Genomic DNA, 27760 nt, shown 5'->3' on the forward strand with positions numbered 1-27760 from the left:
ATATTTTTGATTATGTTGACAACAGCAGATTAAATAAAGTAACGATGGAAACTGGAGTTGTTGGGACCTGACCTGAGCCATGACAGGCTCAACAGGCCACACTAGGCCTAAGCCTCAGGTTCTTGTAAGCATGAGTCATAATTCTAGGAAGCCCCACCAAGGTCCCCGATGACACCAAGGTCCCTGATGACGCCAAGGTTAAGTCAATCACCACGATGACCCAAGGTTAAGTCAATCACCACGATGACCCAAGGTTGAGTCAATCACCACACGCCAACTACACTATTGCTAGACAAAAGACCGCCTGTATATAAGCAGCTGTGATTCAGAGCTCGGGGCTCTCGTCAAGACTCCACTGCGCTGGATGAGATTTGAGCCCTAGCTCGAGCTAGCAATAAACCCCTTTATGCTTTTGCATTGCTGTGAACGTCTTATTCTCTCAGTTTTGGGGACTCAGACACTGGGCATAACAGTGTAAGGAGATGAAAAACGACTGTTGTTGAGGACATTGAGACTGTGTCATGAAAACTTAGGAGTTTGACAAGGAAGAGAAAAATTGAGAGTCATGGATTTTATTTACTGAGAGGGGACTGATCTGTCAGAAAAAAAGAAAGATTGTTAAGTCATAAGAAAAGGGATAATCTAAAAAATAAAGTCCTCAAAAAGTTGAAAATGGACTTTTATAAAATGAAGTGCTCTATGCTCATTATGATACAATGAAAGAAGAAAATGATAGGGACAAGTATAGATACAAGATTTATGGGTGAAAAGAGGTTTCCAAGATATGGCTTCTATTTTCTTATTCAATTATGAAAATAAAACAACTGAGAGTTATAAGAATACCTAGATGAGAGACTTAACAAATTCCAAATTCACAATCAAAGTGAAGGAGAATAAATAGCTGAAAGATCAGGAAGAAAATCTGAGTATAGGGTGCCATGAAAGCCCTACCTAAACATACATCCATATTAGGGGTTAAGAGATGGAACGAAAGCCATACAACATCATCATGTTAAAGCTATTAACATGAAAGGGAAAGAAAAAGAAGAAAGAATATAAAGTAGGAGAAGATATCTATGAGCTCAAGAGAATTAAGAATTATAGACCACATAAATTGTTTATTTTATTTTTTATTTTCTTAACCATTAAAGGGTCTTTATATTGTGAAAAATACCCAAGTGTTATACCTGTATGACTGTATGGGAATCATCATTAAGTCAGCTATGCTGTGCTGCTGTTAGAAACATTTTATGTAAGAACTACAGATGTGGATTAAAGATACATAGCTGGGCAAATGGTGTTAATGGAAACAAACATATTTTTCAACATGCCTTTCTGAGTTCTTAGAAATTCTTTTGACAAATAGTGAGAATCTTCTAAAATGAAACAAAATGTTGATTGTACTTATAATTATCATTTTTTATGCTTTTCTGAGTTGTTCAAGTTGATTATTTATTATAGCTTTTACCAAAATTAATGAATCATGAAAAGTTATATATTACATATATAATAAAAGAAACTTTATTTCTCTGGGTGTGTGTGTATATATATATATATTTAATTTAAATTTTATAATTTAGATTCAATATGAATTGCAATAAATGGATCCTCAGCAGAGTTACTAATTGAAAAATAAGCATTACCATCACAAGAAACATTGATTTCAATTCCTGTACAATTGTCACCAATTTTTTCTCCAGAAATAACATCACAATATGTACCAGAAGGAAGACCAGTTTGCAAAGTTGCAGATAATGCCCTGTAAAATGAAATTTAAGATTTAACTTGAATTCTCCACAAGTAACATCAAGATTAGAGACTCTAAAATAGTTTAACTGTGTGCTATAGAACTCTAAGCTGTCAAGATCTCAATTAAAATAAAATTCAAACACAAAGTGTTTATTTCTTCAGTGGATGTAACTAGTTTTATCAGAGCCAACAAAATTCTTATAGAGGACTTCAGAGCTTCCTAGTCAATAATAAATTTTGTAGAAAAAAAAATAAGGTTGAAGAGTATCAATGAAGATTTGAGTGACAGGTGTCCCTTAGACAAAATTACTACCTTTGGTAAACACAAATATTTTTAATTTGCCTTTGTTTAAACTTAAGAAGATACTAATTACTTCCAAGAATTTAAATTTGATTATTTCTTCAAAAATTTTTTCAAGAAGTTAAATAAATTGAGGTTGCAGATAAAAATAATCTCACATTTCTATGAAGAAGTATACAGTTTCAAAACATAAAGATGTCTCATAAACTTATTTCTCCCATCTACAAAAGATGGACATCAAAGGACTAGCAATTAATTCTTGGGGAAGATAAGTATATACTTTATTTATTTTTTTGTCAGTGAAATATATGTTGGCCTAGAGTGGGCTAAGAAGAATGGAAGTTGGCCTTGGATTAAGACATTGCAACTGCTTGCAAAGAGGTATTCTGAGCTATAGTTCTATATATAAGGGAAACAGTATGCTGGAGGTAGAGAATTATAAGGATCATAAATGAAAATCAGTATGAGATGTCTCAGAACTAAAACCTAAAAATCTCCTGAGGTGATTAAATGACCTTTATATGTATTATATGTATTCATTATATATATGCTTTAAAAGTATTTGTCACAAAGAGACAGGAAAGTGAAAAAGAAGACCAAAAAACCAGATAGTAGAGTACGTGAAAAAATTTTATAGAAAAAGATATTTCAGACTAGAGGGAACATTTTTCCATTATTGATTTAAAATTCCTATAAGACATTCTTCTAGAAATTTCACAAAGTTTTTATTAACTATGCTGTGTATTTTATATGAGGGGCATATACATGTGCATCATATCTACCAAAGATATGCAAGAGTGCACAAAAAATAACTCCACTTAGAAAAGAAAGTACTTATAAACAGAGGTCAAAAGAATGAGTCATCATCATCATTTTTCTTCTGGCCTTTTCTGATCATTATGTTTTCTTAATCTGCCATCTAAAGAATTTTTCAGAGATGAAAAAAGTAAATGAGCAGGAAAAGAATAAACCAAGAATATTAGCATAAAATATCATTTTTAACTGATATTTACTTACCAGTCATCATTGTTGAAAACAATGAATCCTTTGTTTCCTCGTCCAAAAGCTACTTGGTTACTACCATTATCCCACCAGTTTGTAAAAGGCTGTCCATTAACCACATTACGGAATATAACCATGTTCCTAAAAACAAAAAAGCATGTGAAATAATGATGAATGCTTCAATAGTTTAAAACAAAATGTTAAGAAAGTTTATTATTAGAGGATATATCTAAATAAATATTCCTACCTTATTTGACGCCATCGATGTTCACAGACCCAGCCATTGCCACAAGTAGTATCTGGATTAATAGTAACTTCTTTAATTACTCCATTATTATTTGGTGGCCCAATCCAATCATTAACATCCTAAATTAGCAAAAAAAAATCAATTTTAAAATCTCAATTTTTTTTTAATTGGAGGAAAACTGCTTTACAATGTTGTGTTGGCTTCTGCTGCATAAAAATGTGAATCAGCCACAAGTATACACATGCCTCCTCCTCCTGAATGCCCTACCCTCCAATACCACCCTTCAACATTGTCACAGAGCAGTAGGTTGAGCTCCCTGAGTAATACAGCAAATTCCCACTAGCTATCTATTTTACATATGGTGATGTATGTTTCAATGTTACTCTCAATTTTTCCTGCCTCCTTCCCCTGCTGTGTCCACAAGTCTCTTCTCTATATCTAAGTCTCTTCCTACCCTGCAAATAGGTTCAAACATATCATTTTTCTAGATTCCACATATATGCATTAATATATCTATTTTTCTCTGACTTACTTCCCTGTATATAATAGGCTTTAGGTTCATCCATCTCAGTTCAACTCACTCAGATTCATTCCTTTTTATGTCTGAGCAATATTCTATTGGGTATATGTACCACAACTTTATCCATTCATCTGTTACTGGACATCTAGGTTGCTCCCATCTCCTGGCTATTGTAAATAGGGCTGCTATGAACATTGGGGTACATGTGGCTTTCTCAGGGTATATGCCCAGTAGTGGGATTGCTGGGTCATATGATAATTTTATTCCTAATTTTTAAAGAAATCTCTATACTATTCTCATAGTTACTGTATCAATTTACATTGCTACCAACAGTGCAAGCAGGTTCCCTTTTCTCCACATCCTCTCCTGCATTCAATTATAGATCTTTTGGTGATGGCCATTCTGACTGATGTGAGGTGATATCTCATTGTAGTTTTGATTTGCATTTCTTTAATAATGGGTGATGTTGAGCATATTTTCATGTGTTTACTGGCCATCTGTATGTGTTCTCTAGAGAAATGTCTGTTTAGGTCTTCTGTCCCCCCTCACCTTTTTTTATTGAGTTATTTGTTCTTCTGATATTGAGCTTCATGAGCTGCTTGTGTATTTTAGGATTAATACTCTGTCAGTTGCTTCATTTGCTATTATTTTCTCCCATTCTGAGGGCTGTGTTTTCATCTTGTTTATAGTTTCCTTTGCTGTTGAAAAGCTTTTAAGTTTGATTAGGAGCCATTTTTTAATTTTTATTTCCATTACTCTAGGAGGTGGGTCAAAGAGGATCTCGCTGTGATTTATGTCAGAGTGTTCTGCCTATGTTTTCCTCCAAGAGTTTTACAGTTTCTGGCCTTACATTTAGGTCTTTAATCCATTTTGAGTTTATTTTTGTATGGGGTTAGGAAGTGGTCTAATTTCATTCTTTTACAAGTAGTTATCCAGTTTTCCCAGCACCATTTATTGATAAAAGCTTACATTTTTAACATTACATGTGTCCTTATTTTTACCATCTGAGCCACTCATTTAGTACACCAAACCCAATCTGTCCTATTTGTGTCTTTGTAGTGTCTTCATTTACTATCCAACTTGGTCAGTATTTTTACTGAATTTCTCTTATCCCTAACTTCTCATTCTCTAGTGCTGTATTTCAAACAAGGAAATGATTTTTTTTTAACCCTCTCATTATCTTTCCAAGGAATTACAATGACTTTTCAATATCACTATTGGGAGTATAATGTCATTGAAACGGCAAGGACTTTATTGTTAGAAACAGCAAGACTAAAAGACTTAGTCTTAGGTTCTATTAGTTAGGATAAGTAACAGGTTCTGTTACTTATAGCAAGGAAAACTTAGTTAATACACATTACTTCTGTGCCTCACTTTCCTCTTCTATAAAATGAAGATATGACTTAGTTTCTATAAAAATTGAATAAGATAAGTAAAAATGCTTTACAGATGATAATTGCTAAATACATATTATTTTATTTCATTCTCCTTTTTTCAATAAATATATTAATCAGAATATAACAGTATCCTTTACTAAACTGACCAAATTTCTGACTGGTACTTTCAAAGATAATCATAGGAAAAGACAGATTATGTCAAGGAAGGTTATCAATATCTGTATTAAATCATATGGCATGATGAATGATGGACAAAACTAAGAGTTGTTAGCATGCAGAAATCTTGGAAAAGCCTTGCAAATGTTATGGAAAAGGGAAAATGAACATATGCCATGACTCCTGACATCAGAAATAAAAAAAAAAGACTATAGTGGAAATTATAAGTTGGGTCAATATAAAGGAAGACCTAAATATTAAGGCTATCTAAGAATAGAAAGAGATGCTGTTAAAAGCAGTAGTAGACTTTTCAACTTGAAAAGAACCTACTAGAAATTAGAGAAATATCTATCTGAAGAGAATTTTCCCCTAGAGGTATGAAGTTGCTGTATGATGCTACATTTGAAATCTCCAGTTTGAAAAGAAAACTTTTCACTAAATTTCCAAATACCTTAATATACATTTTGCTCACTGTATCCTTATTTTTAAGTGGTATTTTTTATAGGGGGGTTGGCTGAGAGTGTATATTTGTTATAATTTGAAACAGCCTATATACTCTGTCAACAGAGATTATTCATTTTTCATTTTTAAATATCCACTGGATTGTTAAAAGAGCACTGCATCAGATTTACACTTAATAAATATTTGATAAACTAGTGAATGTAATAGCATCCTGAGAAATTAAACCAAAATTAACTCTTTTTTTTTTTTTTTTTTGAGAAAAAGGTATTTTGGACAGCACCAAAACTCACTTTTCCATTCTCAAAGTATCTTGGCCAATGGTAGCTTGACATTACTCGTGTAAACCCATAGGGATGAGCGAGCATAAATCCAACTCCCATTTTGTACAGTCTAAAAGGCATAAAATTATAACATTATAGAAGAAAATAATATTTTTAACATCATTAAAATGTAGGTTTAAAAATGGAGAACTTTGTTTCTTACCTAGCATCCCAGAATGTAAGAATAGATGCTCCCCCAACTCCATGCCCTCGCTGATTGTCATGGTTATCAACAAAGACAAGTGCCCTGTCAGAAGGCATGAAACCCCAGCCTTCTCCCCAGTTCCTATCAAAAAAAAAATCTTAAAAACACATATATGTATTCTTTTACAATGACTTTAGAATAACCTAAATGTGTATTCCTTCCACTATTGCACCCTGTAATGAAATGCTCTCTCTAATTAAATGATTATCCTCAGGGCTTTAAAAAATATAATATATATAGATATATTGGGTTGGCTAAAAGTTGCATTTGGTTTTTGCCATTAGATGGCTCTAGTAGTGCTTAATTATCTTCCAATTGAAACAACTTAGATTGTGTTGTGAAAGCTATCATAGCAGTATGCATTTTTTTAAAAAAAATTATCAAAATTGGTGAATTTTTGTTAGCCATTTTAATATTAATGATGGAAGAGAAAAAGCAGCATTTTTGGCATACCATGCTTCATTAGAGTCATATCCAACTCTTAGAGACCCCATGGACTATATGGTCCAGGGAATTCTCTAGGCCAGAATATTGGAGTGGGTAGCCATTCCCTTCTCCAGGGGATCTTCCCAACACAGGAATCGAACCCAGGTCTCCTGCATTGCAGGTAGATTTTTTACCAGCTGAGTCACAAGGGAAGCCCAAGAATACTGGAGTGGGTAGCTTATCCCTTCTCCAGCAGATCTTCCCAATCCAGAAATCAAACTGAGGTCTCCTGCATTGCAGGTGGATTCTTTATCAACTGAGCTATCAGGGAAGCCCACTATTTCAAGAAACATTTAATTGCAACTGAAATATATTGTCATCCTGCTTATTTAACTTATATGCAGAGTACATCATGAGAAATGCTGGGCTGGAAGAAGCACAAGCTGGAATCAAGATTGCCAGGAGAAATATCAATAACCTCAGATATGCAGATGACACCACCCCTATGGCAGAAAGTGAAGAGGAGCTAAAAAGCCTCTTGATGAAAGTGAAAGTGAAGAGTGAAAAAGTTGGCTTAAAGCTCAATATTCAGAAAACGAAGATCATGGCATCTGGTCCCATCACTTCACGGGAAATAGATGGGGAAACAGTGGAAACAGTGTCAGACTTTATTTTGGGGGGCTCCAAAATCACTGCAGATGGTGACTGCAGTCATGAAATTAAAAGACGCTTACTCCTTGGAAGAAAAGTTATGACCAACCTAGATAGTATATTCAAAAGCAGAGACATTACTTTGCCAACAAAGGTCCATCTAATCAAGGCTATGGTTTTTCCAGTGGTCATGTATGGATGTGAGAGTTGGACTGTGAAGAAAGCTGAGCGCAAAGAATTGATGCTTTTGAACTGTGGTGCTGGAGAAGACTCTTGAGAGTCCCTTGGACTGCAAGGAGATCCAACCAGTCCATTCTCAAGGAGATCAGCCCTGGGATTTCTTTGGAGGGAATGATGCTGAAGCTGAAACTCCAGTACTTTGACCACCTCATGCGAAGAGCTGACTCATTGGAAAAGACTCTGATGCTGGGAGGGATTGGGGGCAGGAGGAGAAGAAGGGGACGACAGAGGATGATATGACTGGATGGCATCACTGACTCGATGGACGTGAGTCTGAGTGAACTCCGGGAGTTGGGGATGGACAGGGAGGCCTGGCGTGTTGCGATTCATGGGGTTGCAAAGAGTCGGACAAGACTGAGTGACTGAACTGAACTGAAATGCAAAAAACGATTTGAGCAGGGTATGGAGAAGGTATTGTTACTGATTGAATGTGTCAAAAGTGCAAATTTTTGTGAAGTTTTACAAAGTTTCATGTTTGAGATTCTACACTAGATAATGTTCCATGGTCTAGTAGACCAGTTAAAGTTGATAGTAATTAAAGTGAGACACTTTTGAGAACAATCAGTGTGATACCACACATGTATAGCCAACACATTCAAGATACCCAAATCAAGAATTGAAAATCATTTGCACCAGTGTGGTTAGGTTAATTGCTTTGATATTTGGGTTCCACATAGTTAAGTGGGGAAAAAAAACTTCTTGACTATATTTCTGCATGCAATTCTCTCATTAAACATAAAGAAAACATTTCATTTTAAAAACAAAACTGCAACAAAGAATGAAAAGTGGATACTGTATAATAGATAGAATTATGAAGTTGCCTGGCAAATGGCCGAAGATAGTGGAACTAAATGATGAATATGGTGTTCAATAAAATTCTTGGTAAAAATGAAAATGTGCCTTTTATTGATATTTAAAAACTGAAAGAACTTTTTGGCCACCTCAATTTTATCTAGGAACATATTCCATGCATGTATATATGTAGGAATTACTTAAATTACATTCATGTTGCACATAAAAGATTTTTGTTATAAAAAGGATTTTAGAATTTTCAGTATATTATAATTTAGATGGGCTTCAGAAGGACCAACATCCACTATCATACTATACAGAATGAGAAACTGGGTTTAAGTAAGCCTTCAATATTATATTACTATAATGTTAATATTTGAAATAAATTTGTTGATTAATATATGTAATTCTATAGCACGGTTTCATTGTAGGAAGCCATTCATAAATTATAGAATCATTTTAACAATAACCTGGGCTTTAAAATTATATGCAAACATTAGTCAAGTGTAGTAGAGTCATACTGAAATCTCTAGATCGAAATCACAGATTAAAATCTCTAGATTATGCTTTGGATATCAAAAAGCACCTCCTTGTGATTGACATTCTAAATAATAATGATGATCCCTTAACAGTTAGGGAAGTGTAACACTTTTTATTAGTAAATGAATCCTTGAAAGTTGTATAAATAAAATGCATTAAGAAGAAAATTCATGCTGGGGTAATATCACAAATAAATCTGTGAAATAATTCAAAGGATAAATCATATTTCATTTACTTTAAGTAAGCCATCTTCTCTCCACTCCACTTGCGTAGAACTGTGCCTAGTTTTACACCATACTTAAATTCTGTCACACGGCCATTTCCAAAGTACTCACTGCTTGAAATTGTCTCACCACCCAGATCAATTACCTCATAGAAATGAAGAAAAAAATATCATTTTAAGAAAGAATTTTCAAGAATTTTAACTAATAAGTTAAAATTATATAGAAAATAGCTTTATACTATTTATATGAAATGCCCCCAATAGTTTTCCTTATATCAAAATTCTTATTTTTCTTTGCTAAAATATATACTACAATATTAAAAGGAGCATGACAAAGTAACCTGTTGTCCTGTGAGAATGCTGTCCAAATTAGTCTTATTCATAATGTCTGGCTGACAATATTTCTCAGTGTTTGATAAATATTACCTTTTTAATTCTCCAAAGTATATAAAGATATAACCATTATCATTATTCTTTTTGATAAATTTTGAAAAAATTGTTTCTCAGGTTGATCAATTTACTATACATCTAAACAGTGCTCTAGCCAAGATTTAAGGTAGATAACCTGTCTTAAGACAATTACTATATTATTATCTGTCTTCTATAATGAACTCTGGGGACATTATATGACATAGAGATTTTTGCAACCTATATAAATTCTCAGAACTTGCATAAAAAACCTCTTATGATAAACATATAGTCTCTGAATAAAAGGAGGTTAAGGAACACTCTTCTATATAAATGATTCATCCATTAATCTACAGAAACTGTGTTTTTAATGAAATCTGACATTTATTTTCTGATAAATTATTGATGAATACGAATGATGAATTATATTCTGATGAATAAATAAGTGATATTATTTTATATGGACATGATCCATAGATTTGCAAAGAGTCAGATATGACTGAAGTGACCTAGCACACACATGTATTGACATACCTCTTGGTAAATGAAAGGTCTACTTCCTTCAGGGAACCAGCTTGTGTTTAGATTATGCAGTTTATCCAAAACTGCCTTTATGTCTCCAGGCCACATGTGCTTAGAAGCATCAATTCGGAACCCTGCTACACCAATGTCAATGAGTCGGTTTAGATATTCAGCAATTGTGGAGCGCACATAATCTTTCTCCAATGCAAGATCAAGAAGACCAAGCAGACGACAATCTCTGACCTACAGAGGTAAAACTTTGTGATTGATCCTTGGAACATCACCTCCACCTAAGAATCCCTTTAATTATTTTCATTTATTCATTAATATTAATAGATATTTCTGTAGTGCCTTCTTTGCACTGGTCTCTTAGGTTACTGAGATCCTAGTATAGACATACCTTTAAAATATTTTTCATTATAAAAGTGGAGAATGTAGAAAATACAGTGGATGACCTTTTTCATTGTGAAAAATTAGATTTGAGGAAATGTTTTAAATATTGATTTGAAATTATTATTTTTCACAGACTTGGAATCTTGTTTTATAAACAATCTAAACTAACATTTAAAATGGAGATCAGTAAGCTACATATGGATAATAAAAAGCATAGATAGCTAATTTTTGTTAAGTACCTGATAAGCAACATTATAGCTCTTAAATTCTCGATTTCCAGTTTTACATTTTCCATCATTAAAATCCCATCCAGAGTATGGGACTGCTGGGAAATCCCTAGTTCCAGGGTTGAAGTAACTTCCACAAGTACTGCTCTTTCCTGCACTCACACCACTTCCAGTCATATGATTAATTACAGCATCCACATAAATGCGGACCTGAAAGAAAAATTTCTATTTCAGTTTGGCTTACAGAGAGGTAGAAATTTATATTATTATTTAGAGTTTATAGCACGTTGATGACACTCCAAAATATTTGTTATTTTATAACTTACCATCTTAGAAGAGCAACAGTCAAGTAAAAAAGAAAGCATTGTGAACTGAAGCCCTACATGCATTCCAGCCACTTGGTCAAATGGCTCAAGAAGTAAAGAACCTGTCTGAAATGCAGGAGATGCAGCAGACATGAGATCGATCCCTGGGTCAGAGAAGATCCCCTGGAGAAGGAAATGGTAACCCACTCCAGTATTTTTGCCTGGAAAATTCCGTGGACCAAGGAGACTGGTGGCGTATAGTCCATAGGCTTGCAATGGGTCAGACATGACTGAGTAAGCTCTGAGTATGATAAATTAAATGAACTCCAAACTATCAAAACTATGAAAAAAGTGCAAAGACACTATTATTGGCAGGAGATCAGAATCAATTGAGGCAGGAGAGATTATTGATTTTTGAAATTACATGGGTCATCCTAAAAAAAAGAAGCCAGCCTCTACTATCTATTTAGGATCAGAAGAAATAAAATTAGGTATTGCCTTTCATTACCCTCCTTATCAAAGAGAAAATAGTTACATATCATCATAAAACCTGTGGGAAGGAAGACCTGGGATTATGGGTGGAGAAACAAGTCACATGAACCTATCAGTAAATAGTATAAGTAGAATTTCCTATTCAAAACTGGAAAACTATTTCCCAGGAATGTGTACAGGAAAAAGAGTTAAAAGTTGCTATTTTGCTTTAAGCTTGTGGCCTTAAACTTTTCCTTCATCTTCTGTAGTGGACAAATGGCATATATACAAATAATTAAAAAGCTGAATATTAGGTAACAACTGAATTTTATATTTTTAAAATATAAAATTAAAAAATATAAAACGTATTTATAGCTAAAGTATGAAGTAAAATTCAAAATATATGAAAATTATTCTGCTTAAAAGGAACAAGAGGCAAGAGAGATAAATTATTTTTCTATATAATATGTTTAAAGAAAACTTTAATTCACTTACACCAACATTGTTACATCTAGTCACCATGTCTTTGAATTCACTTTCATTTCCTGATCTTGTACATAACTTGTAGCTAACTGGTTGGTATCTTTCCCACCAAGGTCTTGAAGGGTCAGTAATCACAACATTTTCATTGGGTGGGGAGATCTACAAACAAAAGAAGCTTAATAAGTATCAAATTATGGCTTACTTTATATCATTGAATATTTTAGAAACTAATCAATAGTCTAAAATTACTTCTGAATCTTTGTATTTGAAGATACATTTCTTTGCAACTATTGAATATCCTGGTGAAAAAAATTATCTTAGAAATAAAACAAAGTCACCAACAATTTCATATTTTTTTTCCCTCACAAAACTGTTTTACTTAGAGTACTTTAATTGTGAAGTAAAATTTTGTCCCAGCTTTCAGACACAGAGGATACTACCACTTACTTTCAGCACAGCAAAGTCTGCAACTTATACAATGAACAATACTCACCTGAACCCCTCCAAATCCTTTGGGGGCTAAGTATCGCTCACATTCAAGAGCAATATCAACCCAGCGCCACTCAAACAGATGGACAATAGATGTCCGTCCAGTTTTGGTGTGTGGGGCATACTGAGCCCAGCAGAACCCAATCGCTGAAAGCAACAGAAAGAACTTCATTTTGCATTGAGGTTGTCAGTGTTCTTTCCAGCAACTATCTATATTCCTGTAAGAAGCATATTTTACAAAGCAAATGTTAACATGAATAAACACTTGGACCACAAACTCTTTATTCATAATCTGAAGAGAACTATTAATAATAACATTAAACAGATGAAGAACATCCATAAAATCTCCTAGGAATACCACCTAAATCAGCGGTCACCAACATTTTTGGTACCAGGGTCTTGTTTCATGGAAGATAATTTTTTCCATGGCTACCCAGGGGTGGGGGATGGTACAGGTGGTAATTCGAGTGTTGGGAGCAATGGGGAGTGGCAGATGAAGCCTTGTTGGCTCATAAACTGCACACAACTCCTGCTATGAGACCCAATTCCTAATAGGCCATGGACCAGTACTGGTCCATGGCCGGAAGTTTGGAGAGTCGTGATCTAAATGACCTTTTATAACAATGTTTTCCTTATTGAGAGAATATTAAAATACATATAAAGTTCATAATCATGCATCACTTAGCTAGGATTAGACCTTATTTTTGAAGTTCTTCATTAATAGAAGGAAAAAACAATTGGAGTCAACTGAATTCACAGTCAAAATATTGCAAATATTTGTAACATTTCAGTTTCAACAAAACAAAACAAAACAAAAACAGACTATTCAATTCCATTCTGATTTTACCCCCCACCAAAATTTTTAATCATTTAATTTTCTGCACCAAGATTTAAGAAACTACTTGGAAGATGAATGACCATGAATTGAGGAAACAGACCTTCCTCCCTCCCCTCTTCATCAAATCCTGTGCTTAATGCATTGGCTGTGGCAGTAGAGTATGGCTTTTTTCCCCCTCTTATTTCTTATAATCAAGTATCTCTTATACCTGATAAAACACTGTTAATAAATTTACATCCACTTTCCATCTTAATATACATGAAATTCTACTAGAGAGAATATAGTACAGGTGGAAAAAAGTTAATCATTCAACAAGCATTAACAGAGTATCTTTTTTTTGCTAAGAACATGGATAATATTCAGGATACAGTGATGAACAAGACAGATAAGATACTGTTCTTGAGCAACTTACATTATAGGGGAAAAGAAAGAAAATACATGAGTAGATAATAATAATAGCAAAACAATGTAAGATGGCAATAAGAACTAGTATTACATAACAGTGTAATAAAATAGAAAATGACTTCACCATCAGTGTATTTTAGACTAAATAGTCAGGGAAAGTACATTTGACAAAGTGATTTTCAAGTAGAATTTGAAAGATTAGAAGAAAGCAGTTATTTTAAGATTAGAAAAAGAGTAATCCAGTTAGAAGAAAGTGCAATAGTAAAAGCCCAAAGTAGGAAAAAGCTAAGAATACTCAAATGACACTAAAAAGATAAAATAAAATAAATAAAAGTCAGTACAACTAAGGCAGATGGCAAAGTGGAGAGGAAAACAAGATGAGGTCAAGAGAGACAGGCCAGATCATGTAGGGCCCTATGGAATATAATGAAAGAGAAGGTCACTGATGGTCAAAAAAAGGGACCTAAAAGTTTCTGATTAACTTTTACAAATAATTAGTGCTCTGCTGTGAAGAAAGTAGCTTATAGGAAGACAATAATAGAGGCAAACAGATCAGTAGGCTTTTTCAGTGGTCTAGGAAAGAAGTAAATGTTTTGGACTGGGGCAATAACAGAACACATTTCACAGGTAAAAAGGCAATAGGTTTATAGATATATTAGAGCTCAAGAATAAGGGAAAGAGAAAAACTAAAGAAGTGGGTATTTGGTGACACCATTTACTAAGATGAGGAAAAATGAAGTACTAGCTTCGTGGAGGAAATACCAAGAGCACTCTATGAATCCTAATGTTTTGCTTCAGTCCTTTCTTCAACCCACTTTGTAAATAATCTCTATGTTCAAAATAAAAAAAAAATATTTAGTTCAAGCTGCTGTAACAAGAATACCATAGACTGGATGGCTTATAAGTAAACATTTATTTCTCACATTTGTGGAGTCTGGGAAACCCAAGATCAAAATATCAGAAATCCAGTGTTGGTGAAAGCTCCCTTCCATGATCACAGATGGACATTTTCTTCTTGTATCCTTACATGGTGTAGACCATTGAGAATTTTACACTTTTTTGCTTCTTACAAGGACACTAATTCTATCAGGGGAGCTTTACTCTCATGACTTTACCTTAACAAAATTGCTTCCCAAAGGTGTCACTGCCTAATATCATACCACTGAGAGGTAGTGTATCAACATCTGAATTTTGTTGTGGAGTGAAGCACAAACACAGTCCCTAACACCCATCCATTGCAAAACTAAAAATCCTTTATATTTTACAAGCAACTTTATTCCTTCATGACTTTCAAGAATTTTCAAGTTCCCTTCTATCACCCTTGAATAACTAGTAATTATTCTTCCTTTCAGATGCATAAAGCATCTTTATTAAGTTTATCTTGATAGTAAGGTAGGACTATCCTCTATGATAGTTTTTTAACTTATATGATATTAATAAGTGATATTTGATTAATTCTGTAAAAAGTAAGTATTTATATGGCCATCATTCTGGAACAAATTTTCTTAAGGGTAGACTTCATTGTTTATGGTCCTTGCAAAACAACTAGCATAATGGCTTATGTGATTGATAAATGGTTGCAACATACAGACTCTAAAATTCAGGTACTGTGTAAGACATTGGTGTAGCTTTGGTTGTGTCCACACTGATTTTTTTTTTTTTAAAACAAATGAACATTATGTCAGAAATTGTATAATATAGTCTACTCTAATCATTACAGAAATTTTGCACACATAAAGGAACTAAGGCTTAGAGAGACTGAAAAAATTGTTCAGGCTCACATAATAAGTTACAAAGTTGAAATTTGATAATCTTCCTAGCACAGGTCAACATTTTATGTACTACAACAAAGTTTCTCATAGAATTTTTGAGTTGTAATGTCCAATATGGTAGCCACAAGGAACAGTTCACTATTAAACCTTTGAAATACGATCCCTGTCAGTCAGTCTATCCCACCAGGAAGCTTTCATAAGCCTCTTAACCTTCTCCATCAGAGGGCAGACAGACTGAAAATCAAAATCACAGAAAAGTAACCAATCTAGTCACAAGGAGCACAGCCTTTTCTAACTCAATGAAACTATGAGCCATGCTGTGAAACTACACAGCCATGCTGTGTAGGGCCACCCAAGACAGAGAGGTCATGGTGGAGAGTTCTGACAAAATGTGATCCACTGGAGAAGAGAATGGCAAACCACTTCAATATTCTTGCCTTGAGAACCCTGTGAACAGTATGAAAGTGCAAAAAGATAGGACACTGAAAGACGAAATCCCCAGGTAGGTAGGTGCCCAATATGCTACTGGAGATCAGTGGAGATATAACTCCAGAAAGAATGAAGAGACAGAGCCAAAGCAAAAACAACACCCAGTTGTTGATGTGAGTGGTGATGGAAGTAAAGTCCCATGCTATAAAGAGCAATATTGCATAGGAACCTGGAATGTGAGGTCCATGAATGAAGGCAAATTGGAAGTGATCAGTCAGAAAATGGTAAGAGTGAATGTCAACATTTTAGGAATCGGCAAACTAAAATGGAGTGGAATGGGTAAATTCAACTCAGATAACCATTATATCTACTACTGTGGACAAGAATCCCTTAGAAGAAATGGAGCAGCCCTCATAGCCAACAAAAGAGTCCAAAATGCAGTACTTGATGCAGTCTCAAAAATGACAGAATGATCTCTGTTCATTTCCAAGGCAAACCATTCAATATAACGGTAATCCAAGTCTATGCCGCGACCAGTAATGATGAAGAAGCTGAATTTGAAAGGTTCTATGAGGACCTACAACACCTTCTAGAATTAACACCCCAAAAAAGATGTCCTTTTCATTATAGGGGACTGGAATGCAAAAGTAGGAAGTCAAGAACACCTGGAGTAACAGGCAAATTTGGCCTTGGAGTACAGAATGAAGCTGGGCAAAGGCTAATAGAGTTTTGCCAAGAGAACGCACTGGTCATAGCAAACACCCTCTTCCAACAACACAAAACAAGACTCTACACAAGGACAGCACCAAATGGTCAACACAGATATCAGATTGATTATATTGTTTGCAGCCAAAGACAGAGAAGCTCTATACAGTCAACAAAAACAAGACCGGGAGCTGACTGTGGCTCAGATCATGAATTCCTTATTGCCATATTCAGACTTAAATTGAAGAAAGCAGGGAAAACCACTAGACCACTCAGGTATGACCTAAATCAAATCCTTTATGATTATACAGTGGAAGTGAGAAATAGATTTAAGGGACTAGACCTGATAGACAGAGCGCCTGATGAACTGTGGACAAAGGTTCATGACATTGTACAGGAGACAGGGATCAAGACTATCCCCAAGAAAAAGAAATGCAAAAAAGCACATTGGATGTCTGAGGAGGCCTTACAAATAGCTGTGAAAAGAGAAGTGAAAAGCAAAGGAGAAAAGGAAAGATATACCCATTTGAATGCAGAGTTCAAAAGAATAGCAAGGAGAGATAAGAAAGCTTTCTTCAGCAATCAATGCAGAGAGATAAGAAAGCCTTCTCAGCAATCAATGCAAAGGAATAGAGGAAAACAATAGAAAGAGAAAGACCAGAGATATTTTCAAGAATATAAGAGATACCAAGACAACATTTCATGCGAAGATGGCCTCAATAAAGGACAAAAATGGTATGGACCTAACAGAAGCAGAAGATATAAGAAGAGGCGGCAAGAATATACAGAAGAAACTGTACAAAAAAGATGTTAACAACCCAGATAATCACGATGGTATAATCACTCACCTAGAGCCAGACATCCTGGAATGTGAAGTCAAGGGGGCCTTAGAAAGCGTCAAACAAAGTGCAAACAAAGCTAGTGTAGGTGATGGAATTCCAGTTGAGCTATTTCAACTGCTAAAAGATGATGCTATGAAAGTGCTGCACTCAATATGCCAGCAAATTTGGAAAACTCAGCAGTGGTCACAGGACTGGAAAACGTCAGTTTCATTCCAATCCCTAAGAAAGACAATGCCAAAGAATGCTCAAACTACTACACAATTGCACTCATCTCACATGCTAGCAAAATAATGCTCAAATTTCTCTAAGCCTGGTTTCAGCAATACGTGAACCGTGAACTTCCAGATGTTCAAGCTGGATTTAGAAAAGGCAGAGGAACCAGAGATCAAACTGACAACATCTGCTGGATCAACGAGAAAGCAAGATAGTTCCAGAAAAAAATTATTTCTGCTTTACTGACTATGGCAAAGCCTTTGACTGTGTGAATCAAAACAAACTGTGGAAAATTCTGAAAGAGATGGGAATACCAGACCGCTTGACCTGCCTCTAGAGAAATCTGTAGGCAGATCAGGTTAGAATTGGACATGGAACAACAGACTGGTTTCAAATAGGAAAAGGAGTAGGTCAAGGCTGTATATTGTCACCCTGTTTATTTAACTTATATGCAGAGTACATCATGAGAAACGCTGGGCTGGAAGAAGCACAAGCTGAAATCAAGATTGCTCATAGAAGTATCAATAAACTCAGGTATGTGGATGACACCACCCTTATGGCAGAAAGTGAAGAAGAACTAAAGAGCCTCTTCAGTTCAGTACAGTTCAGTTCAGTCGCTCAGCCGTGTCCGACTATTTGCGATCCCATGAATCACAGCACGCCAGGCCTCCCTGTTCATCACCATCTCCCAGAGTTCACTCAGATTCATGTCCATTGAGTCCGTGATGCCATCCAGTCATCTCATCCTCAGTCGTCCCCTTCTCCTCCTGCCCCCGATCCCTCCCATCATCAGAGTCTTTTCCAATGAGTCAGCTCTTCGCATGAGGTGGCCAAAGTACTGGAGCTTCAGCTTTAGCATCATTCCTTCCAAAGAAATCCCAGGGTTGATCTCCTTGAGAACGGACTGGATGGATCTCCTTGCAGTCCAAGGGACTCTCAAGAGTCTTCTCCAACACCACAGTTCAAAAGCATCAATTCTTCAGCACTCAGCCTTCTTCACAGTCCAACTCTCACATCCATACATGACCACAGGAAAAACCATAGCCTTGACTAGACAGACCTTAGTCAGCAAAGTAATGTCTCTGCTTTTGAATATGCTATCTAGATTGGTCATAACTTTTCTTCCAAGGAGTAAGCGTCTTTTAATTTCATGGCTGCAGTCACCATCTGCAGTGAATTTGGAGCCCCCCAAAAATAAAGTCTGACACTGTTTTTACTGTTTCCCCATCTATTTCCCATGAAGTGATGGAACCAGATGCCATGATCTTCGTTTTCTGAATGTTGAGCTTTAAGCCAACTTTTTCACTCTCCTCTTTCACTTTCATCAAGAGGCTTTTTAGTTGCTCTTCACTTTCTGCCATAAGGGTGGTGTCATCTGCATATCTGAGGTTATTGATATTTTTCTCGGCAATCTTGATTCCAGCTTGTGTTTCTTCCAACCCAGCGTCACAGTTATCCAAGTCTATGCCCCAATAAGTAACACTGAAGAAACTGAAGTTGAACAGTTTTATGAAGACCTACAAGATCTTTTAGAACTAACACCCAAAAAAGATGTCCTTTTCATTATAGGGGACTGGAATGCAGAAGTAGGAAGTCGAGAAACACCTGGAGTAACAGGCAAATTTGGCCTTGGAATGTGGAATGAAGCAGGGCAAAGACTAATAGAGTTTGCCAAAAAAATGCACTGGTCATAGCAAACACCCTCTTCCAACAACACAAGAGAAGACTCTACACATGGACATCACCAGATGGTCAACACTGAAATCAGATTGATTATATTCTGTGCAGCCAAAGATGGAGAAGCTCTATAGTCAACAAAAACAAGACCAGGAGCTGACTGTGGCTCAGATCATGAACTTCTTATTGACAAATTCAGACTCAAATTGAAGAAAGTAGAGAAAACTGCTAGACCTTTCAGGTATGACCTAAATCAAATCCTTTATGACTATACAGTGGAAGTGAGAAATAGATTTAAGGGCCTATCTGACAGATAGAGTGCCTGATGAACTATGGAATGAGGTTCGTGACATTGTACAGGAGACAGGGATCAAGACGATCCCCATGGAAAAGAAATGCAAAAAAGCAAAATGGCTATCTGGGGAGGCCTTACAAATAGTTGTGAAAAGAAGAGAGGTGAAAAGCAAAGGAGAAAAGGAAAGATATAACCATCTGAATGCAGAGTTCCATAGAATAGCAAGAAGAGATAAGAAAGCCTTTTTTAGCGATCAATGCAAAGAAATAGAGGAAAACAACAGAATGGGAAAGACTAGAGATCTCTTCAAGAAAATTAGAGATACCAAGGGAACGTTTCATGCAAAGATGGGCTCGATAAAGGACAGAAATGGTCTGGACCTAACAGAAGCAGAAGATATTAAGAAGAGGTGGCAAGAATACATGGAAGAACTGTACAAAAAAGATCTTCACGACCTAGATAATCATGATGATGTGATCACTAATCTATAGCCAGACATCTTGGAATATGAAGTCAAGTGGGCCTTAGAAAGCATCACTATGAACAAAGCTAGAGGAGGTGATGGAATTCCAGTTGAGCTGTTTCAAATCCTGAAAGATGATGTTGTGAAAGTGCTGCACTCAATATGCCAGCAAATTTGGAAAACTCAGCAGTGGCCACAGGACTGGGAAAGGTCAGTTTTCATTCCAATTCCAAAGAAAGGCAATGCCAAAGAATGCTCAAACTACTGCACAATTGCACTCATCTCACATGCTAGTAAAGTATTGCTCAAAATTCTCCAAGCCAGACTTCAGCAATACGTGAACCATGAACTCCCTGATGTTCAAGCTGGTTTTAGAAAAGGCAGAGGAACCAGAGATCAAATTGCCAACATCTGCTGGATCATGGAAAAAGCAAGAGAGTTCCAGAAAAACATCTATTTCTGCTTTATTGACTATGTCAAAGCCTTTGACTGTGTGGATCACAATCAAGTGTGGAAAATTCTGAAAGGGATTGGAATACCAGAGCACCTAACCTGCCTCTTGAGAAATCTGTATGCAGGTCACAAAGCAACAGTTAGAACTGGACATGGAACAACAGACTGGTTCCAAATAGGAAAAGGAGTGTGTCAAGGCTGTATATTGTCACCCTGCTTACTTAACTTATAAGCAGAGTACATCATGAGAAACGCTGGACTGGAAGAAACACAAGCTGGAATCAAGATTTCCTGGAGAAATATCAATAACCTCAGATATGAAGATGACACCACCCTTATGGCAGAAAGTGAAGAGGAACTAAAAAGCCTCTTGAAGCAAGTGAAAGAGGAGAGTAAAACAGTTGGCCTAAAGCTCAACATTCACAAACGAAGATCATGGCATCTGGTCCCATCACTTCATGGGAAATAGATGGGGAAATATTGGCAACGATGTCAGACTTTATCTTTTGGGGCTCCAAAATCACTGCAGATGGTGACTGCAGCCATGAAATTAAAAGATGCTTACTCCTTGGAAGAAAAGCTATGACCAACCTCGAGAGCATATTCAAAAACAGAGACATTACTTTGCCGACTAAGGTCCGGCTAGTCAAGGCTATGGTTTTTCCTGTGGTCATGTATGGATGTGAGAGTTGGACTGTGAAGAAGGCTGAGTGCCGAAGAATTGATGCTTTTGAACTGTGATGCTGGAGAAGACTCTTGAGAGTGCCTTGGACTGCAACCAGTCCATTCTGAAGGAGATCAGCCCTGGGATATCTTTGGAAGGAATGATGCTAAAGCTGAAACTCTAGTACTCTGGCCACCTCATGAGAAGAGTTGACTATTTGGAAAAAACTCTGATGATGGGAGGGATTGGGGGCAGGAGGAGAAGGGGACGATCGAGGATGAGATGGCTGGATGGCATCACGGACTCGATGGACGTGAGTCTGAGTGAACTGTTGGAGATGGTGATGAACAGGGAGGCCCGGCACACTGTGATTCATGGGGTCACAAAGAGTCGGACACGACTGAGCGACTGAACTCAGCTCTACCAAAAACACTGCATATGGTGACTGAAGCCATGAAATTAAAGGGCAGTTACTTCTTGGAAGGAAAGTTATGTCAACCTAGACAGCATATTAATAAGCAGAGACATTACTTTGCCAACAAAGCTCCATTTAGTCAAAGCTATTTTTTTCCAGTAGTCATGTATGGATGTGAGAGTTAGACTACAAAAAGAGCTGAGCACTGAAGAATTGATGCTTTTCATCTATGGTGTTGGAGAAGATCCTTGAGAGTTCCTTGAACTGCAAGGAGATCCAACCAGTCCATCCTAAAGATAATCAGCCCTGAATGTTCATTGGAAGGACTGATGCCAAAGCTGAAACTCCAACATTTTGGCCACCTGATGCAAGGAGCTGACTCATTTGATAAGACCCTGATGCTGGGAAAGATTGAAGGTAAGAGGAGAAGGGGACAACAGAGGATAAGAGGGTTGGATGCCATCACTGACTCAATGGACATGAGTTTGAGTAAACCCCAGGAGCTGGTGTTGGATAGGGAGGCCTGGTGTGCTGCAGTCAATGGGGTAACAAAGTATTGGACACGACTGAGTGATGGAACTGAACTGAGACAGAAACATGTTATATATGGAAAATATACTTCAGATTTTGAAGAGTTAGTATGAAAAAGAATGTAAAAAATTAATTTGTATGTTGAGATACTTTGTGATACCTTGTGCTGTGCTGTGCTTAGTCACTCAGTTGTGCCTGACTCTTCATGATCTCATGGACTATAGCCTGCCAGGCTCCTCTGTCCATGAGGATTCTCCAGGCAAGAATATTGGAGTGGGTTGCCGTGCCCTCCTCCAGAGGATCTTCCCAACCCAGGGATCATACCCAGGTCCCCCCTATTACAGGATTCTTTACCCTCTGAGCCACCAGAGAAGCCCAATTAGGCTAGACAAAATTTATCATTAACATTAAATCCCCTAGTTTCTTTTTTACCTCTTTTAATATGGCTACTAAAATTTTTACATTACATATATGGTTTTTATTATATTTCTATTGGACAGCACTGTTGTAGCACCTTTATCATATTAAGCCTGAGAAAAGACAAGTCCATGTACAAATACAAATAACAATAATAAAGTGAAAGATATAATCATTATTTTAAGAGACATGTGAGTAAAGTGTTCTGGGATTCTATTTATAGGAAAATCCTTTGTGACTGACAGGAACAGAGGAATGTAAAATTGCCTTGCCTTATCATACTGTTCATGGAGTTCTTAACACAAGAATGCTGAAGTGGTTTGCCCTAAGAATTGATGCTTTTGAACTGTGTTGTTGTAGAAGGCTCTTGAAGTCCCTTGGGTTGTAAGGAAATCAAACCACTCAATCCTGAAAGAAATCAGTTGTGAATATTCATTGGAAGGACTGATACTGAAGCTGAAACTCCAATACTTGGCCACTTGATGCAAAAAACTGACTCTTTGGAAAAGACTCTGATGCTAGGCAAGATTGAAGGCAGTAGAGAAGGGGATGACAGAGGATGAGATGGTTGGATGACAAAACCGACTTAATGGACATGAGTTTGAGCAAGCTCCAGGAGCTGGTGGGAGGGGAGGCCTGGTGTGCTGCAGTCCATGGTGTCACAAAGAGTCAGACACAACTGAGCGACTGAACTGAACTGACTGAAAACTGCCCTGAAGAATCAGTTTTATTTTAACGAAAAGAGATAAAGTGAAATGGTTTTTAAATTAAAAAAAAAAATGTGTATCAATTGTAGGAATTGGCAAGGAGAATAGCAAGAAATTAATATAGTTTTATAGAACACTGAATTAGAAGTGTTGGAGCAATAGGACTTAGTAAAATTATATTGAGGGTCTTGCAAAGTCAGGGAGAAGTAAGCAGACTTTTCTGAAAATTATGAGAAGCTACAGAAGGTTTTGCTTGTTTTTAAAATGGAAAGTAACATGATTAGAGTTTCTGGAGTATAGCAGATGGATTGGCAGGCAAAGAGAACTGGTAGGCAAAGATAGAAACTTATGCAGTAGTAAAACAGACTAGTGATGAAAAACCTGAACTAGGATTTTAGCAGTAAAAATAAAAATTGGAGACTATGTACCAATAAGTGCCACCCAATGAATGACATTTGGCAATATCCGTATTTTTTGTGGAATCTCTTCCTACATAGATTATGGAGTTGGTTTATAACTTGTTTTGTCCAGAGGGATATCAGCAAACCAGATACAGACACAGTCAGAAGTTTGATTGTCATCTGCACATCTCTTGAAAATCTGAGACTATTGTGGTGTGATAACTGGGATAGAAGACCATGTGGAGAGATTTAAGTGGCCTGAGCCTTTCCAATCCTGTGAGCTGACCTACCAGCTAACTGTAGTTGAACTATTGTTCCATAGCTAAATCTGTAGAAGATCTACTTAGTCGACAAAGAGATATCTGAGACATAGTAAGTTATTATTGTTGTTCAGTAATAATGAATTGATATAAAGGGGAGAGAGGCAATAGATTTGTGTGTGTTACTTGCCCAGTCGTGTTGACTCTTTGACCTCATGGACTATAGCCTGCTAGGCTCTTCTGGCCATAGAATTTTCCAGGCAAAATACTGGAGTGGGTTGGCATTTCCTTCTCTGGGGGATCTTCTAACCCAGGGATCAAACCTGGGTCTCCCACATTGCAGGGAGATTCTTTACTGTCGGGGCCACCAGGGAAGCCCAACAATAGATTGGGTGGAGATAATTCTACAAAAATGGTAGCTAATCAAATGTAGGGGAATAGAGAAAAGGAAGAATCAAAGAGGACTCTATGACTTAAATGTTAGTGACTCTATGATTTAAAAGTTAGTGAGTAGAACAATGACAATACTATTATTATTCATAGTGTAATCTAGAGGCAGACTTGGTCTAAGGACCCTGAAGAGTGAATATGGGATATATTGAGTTTACTGTATTAAAAAAAACACTAGATATGAAGAAAAAAGAGAGATTTGGCATTTTTCAACAAAGAAATGATAGTTTCCGAAATGATGCACAAAATGTTTAACAACTGAGTTAGCACAGACACCAACCAATCAAAACAAATGCCATTATAAGCCACTAGCATGTATAGGTCAATGCACTCTGGTGGGATTATCAGACCTGGAAAAGTCTTGAAAGTTGACAAGATACCAATACAGATGTTGAATCCAATGTTACAGCTTTGCAGTCTATATGATGGAGCAGCTAGGAGGGAACATATAACGTTGCCTTCAAAGTAGAGAGAAGAGTTTAATTACCAAATAAATGTTTTCAATAAGAAGACAGGAAGGTAAATTTGCAAAGAGGACAGAAACTAATTGAATATAGATGAATATTAGAAACAGAATAGCAAAGACTGAATAGAGAGTGGATGACATAGCACTGATGGTGATAAAGCGTTGAGAGAGAAGAAAAGCATCATTTGAACTTCACACTTAACTTAAGGTTTCAAATATTAAAATGTAATGGTTAAGAATGAGACTTTAGGAGTTACACAAAATATAGTTTAAATCCTGACCTTGACATTTATCAGCTGTGTGATTTATAAACTAGAAAAATTTATCTATAAACTAGAAAAAAGCAATATATATACTGCATGGAGCTGTTATGATGATTAAATTGATTAACACATGTAAAGCTGTTATACCAGTGCATGGATACAGTAAAAGCTCAATGTATCAATATTTCATTGCTGTAATGTTATTCTTATATTGTTATTTTTACTTCTGATGCTATTCAACTGCTAGAAACTCATGCTCTCATCCCACTTTCACTTTTCATCTTAAATATTGTCTTTTCATTCCACTCTTCCCAAATTCTCAAATATTTCCTACATGTCAAAGTATTTTCATATCCCCCCAGAGGAACAGATGGTGATAAGAAGAAACCAGGAATGTCTTTCACTTGTAATTTTTCCCCATTTTCTTTTTTTTTTTCTTTCTTTCCAGCTCTCTCTTTTTAAAACTTCTTTAGAGGTTCTGGCAGACTACATATTAGTTTTGTAAAAACTTCTCACCATTGCCTCATCAGTTATTCTGAACTGTCCTTTAAATAATGAGTGTTTTTCACAAAGCATATAAAAATATTATTAGAATAAAGGATAACCTACAGACACAATTTAGGGGATTTTATTAGTATCAGAGCATAGGTGGAGATATGAAAACATATAATAACTTTTACCAAGGATCAGCCATTGTCATATGTTTTCTCATGTAATCTTAATTTTCATCTAAATTAATCTAAACAGTTATAAACTTCAGAGCACAGACATTAAAACAGATATTTATATCTTGAAAGGTAAATACTGCAAGTTCTTGACATCTTTGGCATTAATAATAAAACAGAAAAATAAGAACTTGAAATAGTTTTTATATCTACTTCTAGTTATTATAGTCTACTTGCTATTATAGTCTTTCTAAAGTGGTTCTACTCAGAGAAGCTATTCACAGTAATACTAGTATCAGTGCTCTGTTGCCCACACCTCATATTTTCTGGATTGTTCTAAAATGTAGAAATTTATTTTTATTTTAAAACTCTAATGGTTACTATAATTTACCAAATGAGATGTCTTAGGAATTCCTAAAAAACATTAAATAGGATGTTTGATAATATTTTAACAAAGCAATATTCTTTAGGGAGCATTTATATTTGAAGTTTCAATAAAACATATCTAATGTTAAGAAGAAAAAAAGTTCTGCTTACTTAGACTTATCTACAAGGTTTATTCTCAGGATAATAAGTCACATGTAAAGATTAGAGAAATGAAGGTGAAGACAATCAAGTTTACATACCATACTTATGAAATGAGAAAAACATTTTGAGCCACAGCCCAGATGCATTTCAACACAGAGTACATTTTGTGCTGCTGGATACTGAAACTTGAGTTGTCAACAAGTTTAAAATAGATTGTGAACTCTGAACATATCGAAGCATATGACAAAAATCACTCATTTTGAGAAAAAAACGGAAGAGCGAACTATATAACCTCAAAACCATTTTAATAACTTACCATGTCAACTTCGCTAAGTCAGTGTTCTCCCAAATCCACAGTTCAGTCTTTCCAATTATAAAACAACAAAATCACACAGTTCTGGTTTAGTTTTCTTTTCACTTAGGAAAAAAAGCCTTGAATTCAGGATTTTATAGATTTCCTATAAATACTCTTCTTTTCAAGAGGTGCTCTTACAATCCTGCTCAAACTCTCCAAATCTAATTTGTACAAAAAGTATACTCTGAGCTCCACATGACACCAGATTTGGCCACTCTCCCTCCTGCTTCTGAGCAAACTGCTCCAGCTCAGTTTTCTCCCCTGCCTCCTCTTCTAATGACATCACACCTTTTCAGTTGCTTACTTTGTATTTGTTTTTCTTTCTCATTCTCAATATCCTCTCCCAATCTCAATCAGTCTTTTTTTCCCTGATCCATTTATATCAGTCTATGGGGGTGGGTACTTTTGGTTAAAATAACCTTAAAGACACAGATTAGAGTATAATTGTGTCCAATTAGTTAATTGTAAGTAGACTGTAAACAAAATCTCTAAACTGGAAATCTAATTTTGAATTCAAGCTTTGGCATTTACTATGTGAAAGAAAAAATATTAAAATCTGTAGATTGCATTTAGGTCTTCATCTGAAAAATGAGAATACTAGTACTGTTGATAGATATGATAAAATTTCAAAAATTACAACTACTGATGTGCATCAAGTGTTACTATGTGCCTTTTTCATGTATTATCACTTTGATTCCTGACATATATAAATTCAGGATAGAATTATGATTATACTGTCTTTAAAGAAGGAACCTGAGACACTAAGAAATGGAATAATGTTGTTTGTCCATGAACATATTTTAGTAAATGTTGACACTGAAATTCAAAACCAAGTGATCACAAAAAACAAAAAAACAAAAGACCAAGTAATCTATTAATAACACTGCAGTGAGTTTTTATCACAATTCAGTCTTTTTAATCTCCCTCACTGGGTAGTTCTAAAAAATCAAACAGAAAATTATATGTGACAATATCTTAAAATATGGAAATTTCTGTTTAGTTAATATTAATATGTTC

The 27760-nt window shown here is 35.8% G+C and overlaps 1 protein-coding gene across 2 annotated transcripts; it reads right to left on the bottom strand.

Annotated features, from left to right (window-relative positions):
* Positions 1-1190: 1190 nt before the first annotated feature.
* Positions 1191-26977, bottom strand: LOC138072632 (alpha-amylase 2B-like). 2 transcript variants are annotated; one of them, XM_068963696.1, is made up of 11 exons: positions 26705-26977; positions 12534-12747; positions 12053-12199; positions 10794-10991; positions 10174-10404; positions 9244-9377; positions 6318-6440; positions 6125-6224; positions 3300-3418; positions 3068-3193; positions 1191-1759 (listed from the first exon to the last, which is right to left on the bottom strand). In XM_068963696.1, the coding sequence occupies exons 2-11, from the start codon at positions 12699-12701 to the stop codon at positions 1570-1572; spliced, it is 1536 nt and encodes a 511-aa protein (XP_068819797.1). In that variant the 5' UTR covers positions 12702-12747; positions 26705-26977; the 3' UTR covers positions 1191-1569. The 2 variants fall into 2 exon arrangements, with proteins under 2 accessions (XP_068819797.1, XP_068819798.1); XM_068963697.1 differs by lacking the exon at positions 6318-6440.
* Positions 26978-27760: the final 783 nt, after the last annotated feature.

Source organism: Capricornis sumatraensis, chromosome 2, assembly GCF_032405125.1.
Source record: "Capricornis sumatraensis isolate serow.1 chromosome 2, serow.2, whole genome shotgun sequence".
In the NCBI taxonomy this organism is placed as follows: domain Eukaryota; kingdom Metazoa; phylum Chordata; class Mammalia; order Artiodactyla; family Bovidae; genus Capricornis; species Capricornis sumatraensis.

Bases quoted from the DNA above. Each gene is read 5' to 3' on its own strand.
- LOC138072632 (XM_068963696.1), bottom strand. From the start codon at position 12,701: ATGAAGTTCTTTCTGTTGCTTTCAGCGATTGGGTTCTGCTGGGCTCAG. The intron at 6,441-9,243 runs GTAAATGAAATA...TTTTTTTGATAG, and splicing joins GAGAAGATGGCTTACTTAAA to GAACTGGGGAGAAGGCTGGG. The intron at 3,419-6,124 runs GTGAGTTTTGGT...TTGCTAATTTAG, and splicing joins GATACTTTGAGAATGGAAAA to GATGTTAATGATTGGATTGG.